The sequence below is a fragment of the Chaetodon auriga genome, chromosome 22 (assembly GCF_051107435.1).
Source record: "Chaetodon auriga isolate fChaAug3 chromosome 22, fChaAug3.hap1, whole genome shotgun sequence".
NCBI classification, from domain to species: Eukaryota; Metazoa; Chordata; class Actinopteri; order Chaetodontiformes; family Chaetodontidae; genus Chaetodon; species Chaetodon auriga.
The window spans coordinates 9,980,584-9,998,210 of NC_135095.1; the positions used below are offsets into that span (position 1 = coordinate 9,980,584).

The 17,627-nt window shown below is 41.8% G+C and overlaps 2 protein-coding genes across 3 annotated transcripts in view; one reads left to right on the forward strand and one right to left on the reverse strand.

Moving 5' to 3' along the window:
• Positions 1-3,619: 3,619 nt before the first annotated feature.
• ccdc146 (coiled-coil domain containing 146) overlaps positions 3,620-17,627 on the forward strand; it is a 44,055-nt gene continuing 30,047 nt past the window's right edge. Inside the window, exons 1-2 of the mRNA XM_076722849.1 lie at positions 3,620-3,659; positions 4,770-4,969. Coding sequence (XP_076578964.1) covers positions 3,620-3,659; positions 4,770-4,969 — 240 coding nt within the window. The remainder of the gene's footprint in view (positions 3,660-4,769; positions 4,970-17,627) is intronic.
• Positions 5,227-15,789, reverse strand: fgl2a (fibrinogen-like 2a). Of its 2 annotated transcripts, none has more exons than XM_076722374.1 (5): positions 14,923-15,789; positions 13,910-14,114; positions 8,788-9,007; positions 7,393-7,563; positions 5,227-7,309 (listed from the first exon to the last, which is right to left on the reverse strand). In XM_076722374.1, exons 1-5 carry the CDS (start codon positions 15,514-15,516, stop codon positions 6,994-6,996), a joined length of 1,506 nt encoding a protein of 501 aa, XP_076578489.1. In that variant the 5' UTR covers positions 15,517-15,789; the 3' UTR covers positions 5,227-6,993. The 2 variants fall into 2 exon arrangements, with proteins under 2 accessions (XP_076578489.1, XP_076578488.1); XM_076722373.1 differs by having other exon boundaries at positions 8,788-9,010.

Sequence of the window (17,627 nt, forward strand, 5' to 3'; positions counted from 1 at the left end):
TACAACTGTATCAATACTCCATCACTGACATACTTCTAGGCCTTCATTGTCCATTAAATCTCTTCCTCGTCTTTTAGGACACCACTATGGACTGTAGGAATACCATAAAATGACCATATTTATATACTTGAACTCATTATATACACCTGTGTGTAGACTTCCTGAATGAGGAAAGGTATTGTCTCATCCTGAAGGCCTGTGCTGACAAATCTCAACAATCAAAGGTTTCAAAAATCCAACATCAGCCAAATGCATGTGTGCATTCACACATTTGCAAACTGACTCACACACCATATTTAGACCAGGTGTTGTTCTAATAGTGCTGAAAGGTATATCATCCTATAAAAACAGAGTGAAGCAGTCTTGCAGGTTGTAAATGTAATTAACTTGCATGTGCTGACACTCAGACAAATCCATGTGAAGATCCACACATCCTGCACTGCTTTGTGAAATCCATGTAAGGTCCTGTGACTCTGCATCCCTGACCCTGAAACATTTCACGTCCTTACACATCCTCATGAATTGCAACTTTTGTTCAAGTTAGAGATGATTTCGACACTCTTCAAAGATCAGGATTTGCTCCAAATGCGCACAGCTGTCCCTGGCTCACACACATGGCTTTAGTTGAGTTAGCAATGCAGATACTGAAAACACAGAAGCGGCTGTTCAGTACATGTGATTTTTTTTTTTGGTTAACCTTATACAGAAGTGCGTCAGAGCAATCCAAACTGAAGGGGGTCTTACGGACTGCGGTCTACACTAAAATGAGTTTTCTTCTGGGCCTCTGGTCTTCCTGCTCAGGCTGTGGAACAATGCCCTGGATTCTCCATCAAGATCGCTCTGACGAATGACATCAGACTCAGACTTTGCCAAAAGCAGTTCTCAGTTTCTCACTGATTTATGTTCTAGGTAGTCCATGAAGTTCAGATTGGACGGTACAAAATGTTTGTGCAGGATGTCAACTCAACAGTGTGGAGTTTGACCCAAAAATGAGGACAGTGAGGAGTTAGATAATGCTTCATGTTTCCATCACTCTGGTGAAATGACTTGACAGTGATCATAACATATCCCATTCAATCTTTGAATATGAGGTAAAGATTTCTCAAGGACACAAGTACTATTTTAGAAGTGCTCAAATGATTCAGCCTGATCTTCAATAAAAAGCTGGTTTCAAGGTTTTAAGAGGCTTTAAAACATCTGTTAAGAAACTGTCTCCAGACGCTTTGTCTGAAGGACAAAGTCTTTGACAAGAGAAAGTGTGACAGCAGAATTTGTGTATGGAAAAAGAACACTGCACATTGTGTGTGTGTGTGTGTGTGTGTGTGTGTGTGTGTGTGTGTGTGTGTGTGTGTGTGTGTTTTAATTAGGCCGTTTAAAATGGTCTCCCAACACCCAACTGCACATGAAAGACAGGAACCTAGAGGTGGAAGGGGTTGTAAAATTACCCCCAAACCCCAAGTTGCGTTTGTTGTGACTACAATACAGCAGTAAAACAGAAATCTGGACTCTTGGGAGTACAGTAACTTTTTCCAATGGCCTGGTTTGTGCATGCACTAATGAGCAAACAAGTATATTCAGGGCAGGCGCGCACACACACACAATGTGACAACGATGGTTGCTGCGGTTCTTGACCTGCTCTTATACAGCGCTCACAAAACGAGAGTAGCAGAAGAGGTTAGCCTCTTAAATCTGGGACAAGAGCTTGCAGCTCTCTAGGCACAGCCATACTTTGACCTAAATGCTAATGTTTGTGAGCTGACTTTACAACAATGATAATGCTTACATGCAGATATTTAGGAAGTATAATGCTTGCTATGTTTAGATTTTAGTTTGGCATGTAGCATGTTAAAATTTGCTAATTGGCACTAAATACAAAGTAAGGCTGAGGCTGATGTCATTAGTCATTAGTTTTGCATGTATGTTATCTTAAGTCAAAATATTGGACAAATTGAAGTTTTGATCCAAAGGAAGGTGCAAGATGATAAGTAAAAGAACCACCATGGTTATTACAAGTAGTCTTGAAAGAGGCATCTGAGGATGGCTAGAAAGCACAACAGCGTGTTACACCCATCTATTCAACATACTGTATAATCCAATTCTTCAGCCTTACTAGCTCCTGATGTCTGATTCAATATGACAAAATAAAAAAAAAAAAACCTCATGAATATCAAGCCAGTGATTTGAGTTGGTTTGACAGGAAAGACATGGTGAAACAGAGTTTTCTAACACATACAGTCAGCAGATTTTTATCAGTTTGACTGAGATTAAACGGTAAAGCAACCACTGCAAAATGTGCATCAGAACTATAGAGTGGTAAAGTCTATGTCAGTGCATTATATCAAAGCCTGACTCAGCAACAAACACCTCTGAAAATTGCAGGGTCTTCCTGTTATCCCGCATGCGTTTGCATTTCTGTTGTTCTCCCCAAAATAGCCATAAAACTGGGGCTTATGTTTTATTTAGCCAAAAATGGTAATAGAGGGGCGCATGGAGGGCATACTTTTATCAGAAAATAAGCTGGAGTCTGCCAGGATTTAGAAGTTCACATATCCAGACTGTTGGAGAGGATTCAAGGTTATTTTGGAAACCTGCGTTCCACGAAAAACATTCATCCCAAAGTGCAGGGTGATTCATTCAGATTTAACGAGGGATGGTAAAATTAGGTCCACATAATTAACAGGTTTAATTAAAGAGTCTGCCTTTAAAAGTCTAATTTGGACATGAACAAGGAGGATGGAACTCACACTTCATTTCCCCCCTTAGTTCATTCATGCTGGCTCACAATGAAAAAACATTGGATGGTGTTTCTGTCTGCATGAAATTAACATACTGAGAGCTGATGCCATCTCCCATGTGTCACTATTTCCAAAAATTACAACAGAAGCAAAACCATTGATAATTTGTCAAACAAAACCGCAATTAGTGGAAAAAATCAGTCATTTCACTTGTTGACTGTGCGCAAAAATAGTACATTTCCTGGGCCAACACAACCAAATGGCAAAATAACATGCAATCAGATGGTCAGATATGGCTAAAGTGAATTTAAGCTGCATAATAGACACAGCTATTACTGTAAACTCTAGTGCATTTGTGCATGCAAGCATTAATACACAATGCCAGGGGTTGTTTTTGAATTGTCTTTGCCTGGTGCACATAATGATGCACTCACCCTCAAAGCATGATAAATGTACATACCTGTATTATATGTTAAGCCATATGGTTTTATGCATTTTTGTAGACAAGAATTACTGTAAATTACGCTGAAAACAGCCTTTGAAGAGGAGGGTTGTAAATCAGAGACATACCAAAGGGGAAAACACAGCCTAAAACTGTCCCCCCACAATTCATAAAAGAACAAAGAGTCAAGGCTGACCAAGGCATTAAGGAGAGGGGGTCAAAGGTGCTTCTCGCTCAGTGTTATGTCATGCCTGTGTCTACCATTACAAATTAATTTTGACTGAAAAACCTAAAGGGATCTCTGTCTGTTTTTACATATCGTACGCACACACACATGTTGTATGCACGCACATACACAGCTGAGATACCTCATCCCTGCAGCTGTTGCAGAGGGAGTAATGGGCCATGCCAGCTCCTACTGCACTGTGAGAAAGAAGCTATCATGAGAAAGCATTGCATCATCACGTTCACCTTGGGTTCAGGTCAGTTGAATCCACTTTCCATTTTAGTGCTTCCATTCCCAAGTCATCCAGTTGGCCTTTGATGCTGCTCCGCTTGGCGAATGCATGACACATGTTGCAGGACTACGGTAAATTACTTTTTTCCGCCATCTGCTGGACAGTCACTGCAAGTGTAAAATGAAGATTTTGGATCGTGCACTTATTTGAAACTTTTACAATTTTGTATGTTGTCAACTGGTAACTTTAATGAGATAACTAAATATAAATAACCACAATGTGAAAATAAGGGATTTCACCGGACGTTGTTGTTGGGGGTGTATGGCGTCGTTGCTATGGTTACAACAACACGCCATTAAACCGGAGAGAAATCTGTGATTGTGCTTTGCTAACATTAACGTTAGCTATTTTAAAACCGTTGAAGACATATGGTGTTCGTTTTAGCGGACTCGGGGACGGGCTCTTGAGGAGGTGTGCGAAGACTTAAGATATTCGAAAGTGAGTTTTGCCTAAATGTGTTTTTCTTTGTTCAGCAAACAAACACATGCACAAACATTAACTACCTGGAGCTAACTCGTTAGCTTCTGAATGGTGTGTAACTTAAACTGTCGTAACTAGTAGTTTAGCTTAGCGTATCCACCTGGGGAGCTTTTACTGAAGAAGCCAGGGGCCTGGGGCCAATGTTAAGCTCAATAAGGTCTTTACAGGTGCGACAGGATAACTTGTAATGTTTAAACGAGTCCAAACATCAAAAGGAAGATTTGTATTATTTTAAAAGAATGCCTTTGTACCAGCATGATAAACTGTTTCATTTTACCTGTTGTTTGGCTTTTTAGCTTTCGCAAATAATACAATTACTTATTTAATAGATTTTTTGGAATTAAAATTGTAGTGTCTCGATTTGGATTTCCGCCAGCAAAACTTCCGATTCGAATGTTTCAGAATAAAAGCGACATTTTCATATGTTTATCTGATTCTACCTCTGTGTCCTCTGCTGGTACTTTGTCTTTATATTATGAATGATTGTGGTTGTACCAAAAGACTAGTGTGCCCTTGCTAGTATTTCTTCCTATATTTGCATGCCTGTCAATAGAGTTGTTGATCTACTGTATCTAACTATGTGTTTTGCTTTAGTGAGTCTGTCTGAGGAGCAGCAAGATAGCAGGCCTCCCAGCAGAGGAAAAGTGGAGCTGGAGCACCGAGAGGAGGAGGAGAAGGGAATGGAGGACGACACCCCTCTCGTGGCCCTTGCACCTGATGCTTCGCTCCCAGAGGAGAAGCCCTCTGCCAGCTCTGATGTCTCAGCTAGTCCTGCTTTCCAGTACCTAGATGAGGTAGGACTCATAAATGTTGTTAAATGCTTTCAAAAGATTGTACAGTGCACTGGGGATCTGATGTCTGTTTACAAACGACACAGGCAAGTGTATTTAAAGAAAAATTCCTCACCATTTTACTTTCTAGTAAAATTCATGTTTAGAATAGAACATGGCACTCTTGATGGATTTCTGTGCCTTACAACGTTTACTCTAAAACTTAAAACGTTTCTAATGTGTAAAAAAAAAAAAAAGTCAATACTTGCAGCTTGAAATCATCATGTGGATGAGCAAAATACTTTTTTATTAACTTGATCGTCACATACAGTAAACAGACATTCAAGTCAAAGGCTCACATTTTGATCATTTATCCTCTGTGAAGTTTGCATGAGCTAATTCTTTCATTGAGTTGTTTTACTGAGGCAACACCTCATTAACCCATTTACTATGGGCATGCAGCACCTCATCCCTTCATTTTTACAGACGTCAAATTGCCCTGGGTACTAGACGGCAGACACTTCAGAGTTCAGGACTTCTTCTCCTGGATAGTCATGCTAAACTTGCGTACATTTTTGTATCCATTCATTGAAAGGCGATTCCAGTACAGAAGATGCTTTTAAAGAAGAGCAGGCATCAACATGATTTAAAACTGCCAGACACTGCAATGTACACAGCCATGGAGTTTGAACTTTATTCATTTTTTGATATTTTGATATAAAAAGTGCATATCTTTTTGGCATGACAGTTGAATATGAATGATAGAAAAGATCAATATTGTACACACACAAAGCTCCAAATACACACAAAATTACTATGAATGGTCACAATAACGCACAGTTTTTAATCACTGCTCAAATATCAACAATCCTTAAACCTTGCACTGTAGGCCCTGTGTATTATATAAAAGCTATCATACCTCACAAAATAAAATAAATACTGTACACATCCTTAAAGCGAAACATTTCTCTCACCATCCTTCCCATTCACAGTGTGTTTTGAATGGATTAAATGATGCAATACAGTTTTCGAACATTAGGCAGCAGTATTGTACAAGTGGTGGGTCAGGGGGAACATTTTTTTTTTCCATGTGAAAACTGGTGTGTGGCATCAAGAGATGTGCAGTAGTTCAGTGCACCCAAACGTGAGGGTGGAAAAACATTTTTTTATTCTTGCAGCAGTGGCCTGCTCTGCAGCTGCTGTGAGGAAGAATTTACTAAAGCATCAATGATGCAGAATGCACTTGGGAGTGATCTGATAGAAATTTATCTCAGGCTGCATATTTTACCGGGATCTTTTATATTATTTAGGATGATGATACATTTGCAGAGTGTCCCAGTGTAATTAAATAAATGACACCAAAGCTGAAGTGCTGTTTGTCACTTCATGTAGTTTTTTTTTTTTAACAGTTCGACTGACCCCAGCATGAAGTCAGTGAATTTCAGACCCACTCGAAACCGTATCATTAGCTCTCATATACCTCACTTGAGTGGTTGCTGTTAATTATTAAACCATTTAGAGCGGAGAAAATGATAGCTCATTAGTTTTTACTACTACTCTGTGCTGTGGTGTGTCTCAGCTGGGTTTATAGCAGGAGGCAGTGGGACAGAAAGTGGAGAAATGTCAGAAAGAGCGAAAAATCTCTCATGGTAACCCTCCATATAATATTATAGCCCCTGTAGGAGGCTGGCCTTTACACTGCATGTGTGGTTTTTTTATTAGTCCATCATCGTTCATAGTCCATTGTCCTTTACGATCATCATTTTAATCCAACATTTTGAAGGCCACACTCACTACAGTGGAAAAAGTAATAGCACTGTTAATTTTTTTCACAATTACTTTTGTTATTACTGCATTCAAACTGTCTATAGGACTTCTTTTTCGGTGTACACGTACTGAATGCATGTGTAAATGTGTGCAAATGCATGACTATGTGCATGTAGATGAGCTTCTGAGTCTACTTGTTCTTCCATTTTCTGACTCTCTTTGTTTCTGTTTGTCCGTCTATCTGTCCGTCTGACTATACTCACGAATATCTACCTGTACTCTTAAGGAGCATAGTTCTTGGGCCGTATCATCATCTTGACAGTTTTGAATGCCTGCCTGTAGTTGGTAGGGTAGTACTCTGTCGACATGTTGTGCCAGGTTCCCCAGAAGATCCCGTTCCTGACCCCCTTGTACCTCTTGTGATAGTACTTCCCGTTGAGGTTGGCAGACATGCAGGCGTCGAACCACCAGCCAGAGCTGTAGTAGGCGCCGCAGTTTCCGGAGGGATACATGTCGTTGTCGCGGTCGGGCGTGGAGAAAAACTTCTGGTCATGGTTGAAGTGCTTGTTGAAACTGATGGCATTCCCAGCCGTTCCGCTGCAATGACACATTGATTTATGTAAGATGTAGTCCTGTTTTATGAATATTTGATCACACATGCACAAAATCTAATATTGTACCTGTATCCACTGACAGACAGCCGGTAGCGCAGGAATTCATTGGCCACATAGAACTGGTCATACTTTGCATACTCCCGGACACCCTCGAAGTCCTCCAGCTCAATTCGCACGATCATGTCTTTGGCCTTTGTCAGCAAGTGGATATGGTCATTGCCTAGCCAGAACTCACCTCTACCCCAGAGAAAAAGGCAGAGGAAGGAGGGGACAGAACAGAGAAATATGAGAGATAGATTATAAATGAGCTCATATGCTTGTACACTTGATTAGCAAGTGGATACACTTAGCCTACTCAAAGTGAATTTACTCATCCCCAAAGGGGAAGAGAGATGCAAGGCGAGAGTAGTGTGACAGTAAAAGAAAGATGAGAGGAGACATTATTCTTTCAGTGGGAGGTTATACTAGATCTGTAGGCATGGTTATCAAGAGGTAACCACAGTTATTTCTCTCATAAAATCCTTTCCTGCAGGAGCTGAGACGAAAATAGGGAAAATGAGCTGAAATTTGAAACCAGGTAGAGGCTATAGTGGAGGCTCTCTATTAAAACAAAATATAGTCAGTGTGAAAAGGCTGCTTCTCTCCATTTACAATGAGACCTGTTTCCCAACTTTAACATTTTTGGTCTTAAGTGATTACTTTTGCTGTCAGTAAGTGTATTATTTGTTAAAATGGGCGAGTCCTCCTGTGGTGATTTATTTTGTTGTTCTACATGTGATAATCAGGGATAGTGAAAACTGGTGGTGAACAGTCAGTGCTGGTGAGAACAGGTGTGCATCGTTAGCACTGACTGACTGGGTGCTCTCAAGTTGTGGGAGGAAGGGCAAAGTGATTTTGTAACAACTGACATTCTATTAAAGTTGGTGCACTGATGGATGTGCGTGGGTGCCCACAGATGCATTCTGCTTGTCACAAGTAACAGAAGAATCTTGTTTTCTACAGTGTGTGGGGTTTTTTGGGTTTTTTTTTTTTTTCTTCAGTGTGTGGCTCACCCCAGTGGTTACCTGAGCAGATGGTAGGTTCCAGTTGGGTGAGGCTGAGTAGAGATAATAAAAGGCCATTTACTGGCCCATAGTTGTGGCAAAGTAGGTGGAAGCTTACTGTGGGTCTTAGTTGTCTTTCTTATTGTTTTAGTCAGAGAGGTGCTCTGCTGATTTAGTGTTGCACATCTGTAAAGTTGGGGGACTTTATGGAGTAGATATAAAATGACATTATCAGGGTTATTTTCTCAGACATGGTTTTGCAGCACCACACAACATGAACTGCCCTCTATGTAGGGTGGCAGCACACACAGCTTTAAAAATAACTGGTTGTTTATGCAAGGCTCTAAGAAACCCCTTTTTCCCTCCTCCTAACCTATATTGTGATAGAAACCTAGTAATGATACCCATGTCCAATTACCTGAGGTTCCCGAAACCTTTCTTATACTCGGCCCAGGTGCGGTTGAAGCTGACAGACCCATCGAGCCTTTGCTGTATCACAGTCCATCCACCTCCATAGGACTCCATGTCACAGAAGACCTCAAACGTCCCATTGCGGGGATCAGGGGTCACACGATACACACCATTCTTCTTCACCTCCAGCATATTGTAGTCTGAACAGTCCCGAGGGGCTAATATGACTGCTGGGAGACAAGGAAAGGAGAGAGAAAAATAAGAGGGTGCAGATTTTAAGAGAATGTGACTGCATGATATTCAATAATCTTTTCACTTTTCTCTGCCATTTTTTCTGCCCAACCAAGAGACAGTAATAGAAACAGCCCCTGAGGCTGGGGATGGGAAAAGAGAATCTGATAAGTTAGCAGGAAATCCAGCTTTAACCATTGTGGAAGTTCTCATTCCTGCATTAATTTCTGAGGCAGTCCATTCAAACACAAAGCAGTTCAGCATGTTCTTTAGCCAACCTGTTACTGGACTGTTCCCCAGTTCCTTGTGTGGATCACACTAAAGTTCAGCAAGTCATCAAACATAAGTATGTCTTTCAGTAAGCATTTGAGAACACTCTAGCCTTATCCTCTGCTTCTCAACATGATGTCCCCTTTTTGGAAATCGCATTGAGCATCAGGCCTCCAACATGAAAGTAAGTGAAAGGACAAAGGCTACTGTCAAAGGATAGAAGTCAGTGACTTTCCCCTGTGCTGCACCACAGGCCCATTTCATACAGGCACTCTGCTTTCTAAGATCCCTTCCTTTTTTTACCTGCCTGCTTATTTCTCAAACTCTTGCTCCTGTCCCCCGTGTCGCGCTGCAGGCTGCTGACCCCACCCAAAACCAAGGTCCAAAGGCCCCCGTCAGTTAGCATTTGAGAATTGAAAGGAACAGACTTGTCAAAACGTGGGAAAGTGTAAAACTGGATTAGAGAGGCGTCGCCCCTCCCTGCATGTTCGGCACCTTGGGCCTAAATCATCCTGACAACGGGCAGGCAGCATGTGGAGCCCTCCTGAGTTTGTTTGGCGTACTCCATCGTCGCTGATACAATTTTGTCACACTGTTAAATCTGTTTAGTGGTTTGGTAGATTATAATAGAGCAAGGGTAGGGGGAACCATACTGATTACAAAGGGCCAGACCTCAGGTTTCTTCAAGTACAGGGAGGGCAAAGTCCAGATAGAATCGTGTTGTGTGTAGTGGAGAAACGTGCAGTCAAGGTACTTCATTGTATCATTTGTGCAATGTTATACATGGGTTTTGGCATTTGTAACTTGTACATGGTGCACAAAATTAAAGCACCATTTATGTCTTTAGGTTGCCTTGACTCTATAGCAATATAATATATTTTCCTGTCAAAATACATTGAACGCTTTGGGTGGAAAATGACTGCGGATGGTAGATTACTCCATATGGAAAGCAGTCTGGGAATCGAGCATGAGGTTACAGATTTTATCCTTGTCACGTCAACAGCTGTGTCTGCAGTTGGCATTCAGAGTATTGTCCTGTACATTCTTTCAGTGTCTCCTTCACTTTAAGTGTCTGACTGTAGTTTCTCCACTTCACATCGCCCTCTCCTTATTTGTCCCCATCTGTCTGACTGGACAGCCACTATCCCTAGACAGACAGCAGCCAACAGCCATCTCATCTAACTTCTGTACCTCTGGTGCTGTGCCTGACCTAAATAACTCTAATATCAGCCACTTACTGGTCTCCAAATGACTGTTGGCTGGTTGGCTGTGGGACTGCTGAGGTGGCTGTTGAGTCAGATGACCGGTTACTTGGGGGTTCATTGATTTGTCTGCTTTCTTGCTTATTTACTGACTTCCATAATGCCATAACTGGTAGCCTGGTCTCTTAAAGGCTCATAACTAGCATGTTTTTATAGGTGACTTCTTGACCAGCTCTTTTTAACACCACATTGCCTGCTTGACTGACTGCACACAGATAAATGGATGGCACAGAGGGAAGACAGCTTTGTTATCAAGGAGGCATACACTGTGACAACCAACTGTCAACAAAGATTAGCACTTGTAATGGAAGGAAATGTGTGTCCAAAGTGATAGTATAATCTTTCCCGAGAAAAAAAAAAACAGCTTAAATAGCATACGTCTGTTTTGATGGAAAGAAAGTCTCATCCGCACCCTTCCTTTCAGAGGCTGTGCATCACCACATTGCAGACAAGCAGTTCCCGACAACGTGGCGGACTGGACATCCATTCTCTTTGTTTATAATTGAGTTAATGTAGCTGAACAGCAACATGAATTGCTTTCCATTCACCTCAAGGCCCTAATACGTCTTGCAGGAGTGAAAGTGAAGATTAGTGCTTGCAGCAAGAATGGGAATTGGCAAAGAGGGTGAAATAAATGCTTACAGCATTGTGAGCTGTGAGTGATAAAAGCATCTCAACAAACGAACTATTAGTCCTGCTTGATAGTGAAATTGCAATTCTACATTGGCCTAAAATGTCTGGGTAATGTATGCCAGTGTTTTATTGGCTGCGAGTTCGTCGGCTGTTGTATTTTTGAGCTTGGAACAAAGCGGTTTGGATAAAGAGATGAAAAAAGTTAGAAAAATTGAGTGTCCTTAGATGCCTTTTCTAAAATGTTGTTTTGAACTGTATAGTGTAGCCTAATGAGCTGTACCAGTGTGGCTGGCTTCTAAATCCCAGTGCATGTGTGAGTGGTTGTTAACATTTGCTCGCCAATGATCCATCACCACAACTGCTATTTACATAAAAGCGCACATCTGTCTCATATGACATCTCCTAAAAATGTTTTCTTAATCTTTCGATGGCATGGGGAACCTTTGGTCCGCTTGCCTCTCTTGCTCTGGATGAAAACAGAATTTAAATTTGGTTTTGTGCAAATCTCTATTTAACAATTATTTAATGACTTAGCTACAATTTGGCAGCTGCATGGTTTATTCAGGAGCCAGGGGAACCATTAAAGCACGAATTGCTGTGATAAACAACGAGAAAACATTTTTCACTGAAAGCCACTATGTAGTGTTCATAGCAAGCAAAGGGACATATTAATTCAGCATCTGGTATTTGCAGTTTAAGATTCACATTCACAAGAGTTCACATTGGGAATAAAATAGGGATTGGTGTGGCATGAATGTGTCATGATTAGTATGAGGAAAACCTTCATTAAAGCCTCTGTAAAAGATCTGTTAATCATGTCTTTGTAAATGAGAAATATCACTTGAGTAAAACAGCAGTTATAATATTGCTTATACTCTTGTTATGAAACTGCAGAAGTCTTATTACATTTCGGTCTATTTCCATGGTAACAACAGCTGCCTCTTGTCTACTTCTTTTGGATTCAGTTCAGACACCATCAGGCACGGTTTCCTAACTTGCGGCAGAATAATTTGCCGGTTCTTGAGTTTAACATGACAGATTGATGTACAAATACAAGTGTTACTGACCCTGTGTGCCATCCGTGACTAATGTTGGAAAAGCCGCCCACATTACTTCTTGTGTTGTTGTCAAGAGATAATGAGATCTAGTTGTTTTATGCAGGAATGAGCACTCAAGAGCATGACCTCCAGAGGAAGAGAGGTAGGGGGAGAGGCAGGGGTAAGACACCGGGAAAGGGGATTAAAGGGAGGGAGACCGGGTAAGTTACAGCAAGAGCAGGAGTGAAAAAGAGTGGCGATATGAAGGGAAATGCAGAGATGAACAGACTGAGGATAAATGTATAATGGAGAGGCAACTGGATTGAAGGAGAGCTTGAAGGAGAAAGAGGCAAGTTTACGAGAAAAGAAAACAGAGGAGGAGAAAAAGTTGGGATTCCCTTCACACCACTGTCCCAGCTAATCTACTTAGAAATAAGCTCACATCTGTTTTCCACATAAAAGCCCCAATATAGTGTCACATTCACGTTCACTCATGCAATATGAGGATATAATTCAGTTCCAGTCTGAAAAGTGGCCTGCATTTCAACTCGTCCAAATAAGCTTTCACATCAATGTAAAGTGGAGCTTTTGTTATGCTTGGCTAGCTTGCAGTCCCTACTGATAACTTTTTGCATAGTCTCTGTAGTCTCTGGACTTCCTCTTTACAGAATTAAACCTGACTCAAGAAACCGTTTTTTAAAGCTTTTTTTTTAATGTTCAAACTATGCAACGACGTAGGCACCAAGTATTCCCCCTCCCCTTTTTGAGTTTATCCATATGGAGAGCAGTGGAATGTCAGAGCACTTGAATTCGTTACATAAGAGGTCATTTGAATTTTCACTATGACCCCAGTTATCATATTGCTTCACTCACAGTCTAAGTATGACCTCAACCTAAAGCTATCTTGCTGTTGTAATTTTTGGTATGGCTGCACCTAGCTGACTGAGGCTCTACTATTGTAATGTCGTGGACATGGGAAGCTATCGTTGGCGTGGCGCTCTCATTTTTATATCTTCATAAAGGTGATGAGAAATTCCTGTTATGATTATATGAAGCTTCTGAAAACACGTAATGTTCATATTGGTAATGGAGAAGGCATGTCGAAACAAAAAGCTGTGTGCAGTAGACAATGTCATGGTCAGCTTGCAAGATTTCATTTCCCATTTCCCGAAAAGGCTGCGTTGGGTGAAGGTGACCACCCAGAGTTGGGATTGTTTGTTGTGATTACGAGTCGCCATGTCCACTTAGGCATGATTGGATACATCCTATGCCAGAAATTCACCTCGCAACAACCCAATGGCTCCCCAGTCCTCTACAACTCGAGTTTCATTACCTTAACAACATCTGTGGTGAATTTAAGGGAATAGCAAAGAATAGAAGAGAGGAGAGAATCGAGAAAGGGCTCCTTGATCATGCTCAGAAAGTGAGCAAAAAAAAAAAAAGAGACACATGAGAGGAGGAGGGAAGAAGAAAGGCATCTTTTGAAATAGCAAAGATGGAACAGAATAGAATATAACACAACAAAAAACATAAAGAAAGGGGTTTTCTGTCAAAAGAGAATACATAATAGTAAATAGCTGAGAAGATGGAGAGGGCTTCCAAAAGACAATATAAGATAGGACAGAAAAAGATTGGGTTGTTCACAATAACAAAATAGAGAATGCTTCCAAACTAATCTTCGTAAAAGCAGGCTTACACTGAGGGGTGTTCTGTACTGGGCACGCGGTGGTGCAGGTGGAGCTGAGCTTGTTGACCACTCCAGTGATGTTCTCCACCTGCCTGTCGACCATAGCCTGCATGTTGACCATGTTTAGCAGGTTGAGCCCCTCCAGGCGACCCTGCAAAGCCGAGATCTGGCTCCTGGCGTTGCGCAGACTGGCTGACATCCTATTCAGCTTCACCTGGGAAGGGCCAGAGGGGGTAGGGGGGGAATTATTTCTGTGCACAGAATACAAAGCAGGTGGATTACTGAAGTCACCAGCCTCCTTCATTGTTTTACCAGCCAATTAGAATTTTAGAATAGAAATGGGTCTGCGTGATGGTTGGCCGTCTGCCAAAGTGGCTGTGAGAGTCAACAAACTTACCAGACAGAGCAAAAATTTACCACCATTTGGCTGCTGTCTAATGCTGATTCCCCGCCCTGTTTACAGTACCAGGAATTTTCCCTGGTGCTCCGGTGCCAGGTAGGACTTTACAGGTCTTTAAACATCTGGCCAGCTTACATTCCAGCTGGGTACATTTGACTGGGCAAATTTTGGTGACTTTATTCCCACAGTGTTTATAAAGCACATTCTAGTTTAGTTTGTTTAGATCAGTGTCACTGAAATGTTCCCAAGGCTGATAAAGGGACTGGTTGTGATGGAAATAGAGAAATTGGTGCAGTGCTATTGTTGCACTGCTTGTACAGACCTCTAAATTATTATGTTTATATGACACAGAATGTGCACCAATGTGGATTTTACACAGTTTGAACAATTACAAAAGTATTCCCAACCTTAAGTTAGATTGGATGACAAATGCACTTAACTTTATATTAACATCAGTCGTGAAAAAATTAAGAAAAAGATTTTCTCAACATAGAATATATATTTGCAGATTTTGTGTTTGCATTGAAGCAAGTGTATTTGTAAAAAATAGAATTCATTCTTGATAAAATCGTGACGATAAAAATAGTCTGTTTTTTGAGTGAGACTGAACTGTGCCTCTTACCTGCATCTCATGCATTGTGCTCGGGCTCGGTGTAATTTTCCCAGAAAAAGAACCATGCCCTGGTCCAGCAGTGTCAACAGGAGCCATCCCATCTCCCCTCTCCTCTTGGCTGGACCCACCTTGCACCTCCTGTCCTGCCATTTCTTCCCCGACATCCCTCTGAATGGGGACCTGCGTCTGTCCCTGGTCAGCTTGCTGATGTCCAAAAGTCCCACTTCCCCGTGCCCCACGGCACTCCTGGCAGCCACTCTTCAGTTTGTTTACCACCTCCTTCAGACTCTGCAGCTCCTTCATCGTCTTCTCCAGCAGCCTGAACTGCTTGGGCAGCTGGATGGTGAGGGGAGGCAGGGTGAGCTGATAAGGGCAATCCTCTGCCTCCTCTGCCCCGGCCCCAGGGCTCCCACACTGTCCCGAAGGTCTCAATTTCATGGAGCAGGAGGTGGGGGTACCAGATTCAGATCCCATAGAGTAGGATCCTCTAGCGTCCCATCTCTGGTGTGAGTTGACGGGGAAGTCCGCTGCCCGGCTGGTGTGCGGCACCAAGGTGGCTGCAAGCAGGAGACTGGCACAGACGCAAAGCACAATTGTCCTCATTTTTCTGTGAGAGAATTGTAAAGGAGAAATAAGTGTGTGCAAAGTGAGTGTCTGCAACTGCTGCTGAGATCAACTCAAAAAGTGTCTGAATGTATACAGTAGTATGTGTGTGTTTGTGTGAGTGAATGTATGTGCCTGCAGCTGCTGATTGTAAGTATCGGAGTATGTGAATGTGTGTCCAGTATCCTATTGGTTTAAGAGTGTGTGTGTGTGTGTGTATGAGAACAGCCTGCAGGAGTGAGAGCGCGCAGGGGAACTGCCGCTGCCTCAGATAGCTGTGTCATTAATATCAGGACGAGGGAGGGAGGGAGGAAGAGAGAGAGGCAGAGAGAGAGGGTGAGCGTTGAGTTAGAGAGGATGGGAGGGGCAGCAATATTGCGTAATGCAAAACACCATATCAGCAGCAATGTGAACCACAAAGATGCAGACGGAAATTATGGGAGTGGGGGGGCAGGGGAGAGAGAAAGAATGTGGGTGAGGAAAGAGGAGAGAAAGAGGCAGTGAGGGATGTAGAGAGAGATCGTAGGTCCTTTGACTGCAGTCTGTGCATGTGCCGTCCTGTTCACCCTGAAGTCGACTCATTTCCCTGAAGAGCGAAATGACTCAGTGCACAGGAACTATCCTCTCAAATGACGTTGGGGTGATGTTTCTTCACGCTTTGTTGTTTTGCATTTTTTGATGTCCACAGCAGAAAATTTAAAGGCTTTGTCCCCCGACCCAGTTCAGACTCCAAAGCCTTACTGTAAGCACAAGGTCAACTCCAGTTCCAAGTTATGTTCAGGTGGGCACAATTATTGTAAAATCCACGGCTAGCCAGCAGCAACAATAAAGAGGGTTTGTTTCAATTAGTGCAAACAGCTTGTTTTTTGGGGGGCAGGGGGATTAACAAGGCTTACTCAGGATGTTGCAAATTAAGTACAAGAGTCATCAGAGACTTCTCAATCAGTTTTCCCTGAATGCATCCTTGAATATTGAGCACCTTCTGACACACTGTCTTGATTCAGTATTAAACTATTTCTACCTAATACAGCTGATATTTAACTATGGGTCTGCATTAAACTGTGTAAGGAGAATTCACTTAAGATATGTTCTGATGGCGAAATAGTGCTTCCAAAAGAAAGTATAGCCTCCATCACATAGTCCCTTTAATGGTTTCCTATATTAGTTTCCTGTACTTTATGCTTCTGTGCCAGTGACAGCCATGGCCAGGGGCTTTTGGTTGTCCATTCGTCCCATTCCCGTCAACTTGATATCTCAAGGATACCTTGCTGAGGGAATTTCTTCAAATTTGGTGAAAGCATCCCCTTGGACTCAAGGTCACTGTGACCATACAAAAATACGATTTTGGCCATAAGTTAAGAATTCGTACATTCGTACAATTATGACAACATTTGACACAGAGTCTAAGAATAAAATGATAAAGTGAGGACATGTCATGTCCAAAAGATCAAATGTCTACTTCACTGTAACATCATAATGTTCTGGAAAAGCACTTTTCTCAACATTATTCAACACTATAACTCAGGAACAGAAGGGGAGATTTTGACCATATTTCACATTTGGTGATACTGGTGACACTGATCTTGAGTGTCCACCTGTAAACTGTGGTGATTGTACACATCTTCTGTGCTGCCGGGTGGAAAAAGTATGTGAAGCTTCCACGTTTTTCGAATTTCTATCTTCTTTACAGCAGCATTGTAGTCCACCACAAGCTCATTGGTTCTGCTGATACTGAGCTTCAGGTGATTGTCATTGCACTGTGTGATGAAGCTCTCAATCAGTCCTCTGTACTCGTCTTGAAAAATAGTCTCTAAGTGAAAACAGTATGTTTCTCACTGGAATCATAAATGTCAATATAGTGCTAACTGCAGTTTAACAAATACACTTAATACCTTTTATTAAATTCCTTCAAAGTCTTCACTTCATATACGGTATTATATGGGTCTGGACTGACATGGATGTACATTTGGATATGTTGGTGGAGGCATATAACCGCAAGGTGGAAATTCTTGTTTGTTCCAGTGTCAGGAAAGTTTGGACTGAATTCAAACAGCCTCTCTTTATCTCTAGCATGAACAAAATATGGAAATTTAAAAGCAATTTCAAACCAA

Excerpts from the sequence above, each read along its gene's own strand:
- fgl2a (XM_076722373.1), bottom strand. The coding sequence starts at position 15,516 with ATGAGGACAATTGTGCTTTGCGTCTGTGCCAGTCTCCTGCTTGCAGCC. Across the intron at positions 14,115-14,922 it reads GCACAATGCATGAGATGCAG|GTGAAGCTGAATAGGATGTC; the intron begins GTAAGAGGCACA and ends GGCCCTTCCCAG. Across the intron at positions 9,011-13,909 it reads AGTACAGAACACCCCTCAGT|CAGTCATATTAGCCCCTCGG; the intron begins GTAAGCCTGCTT and ends CTTGTCTCCCAG.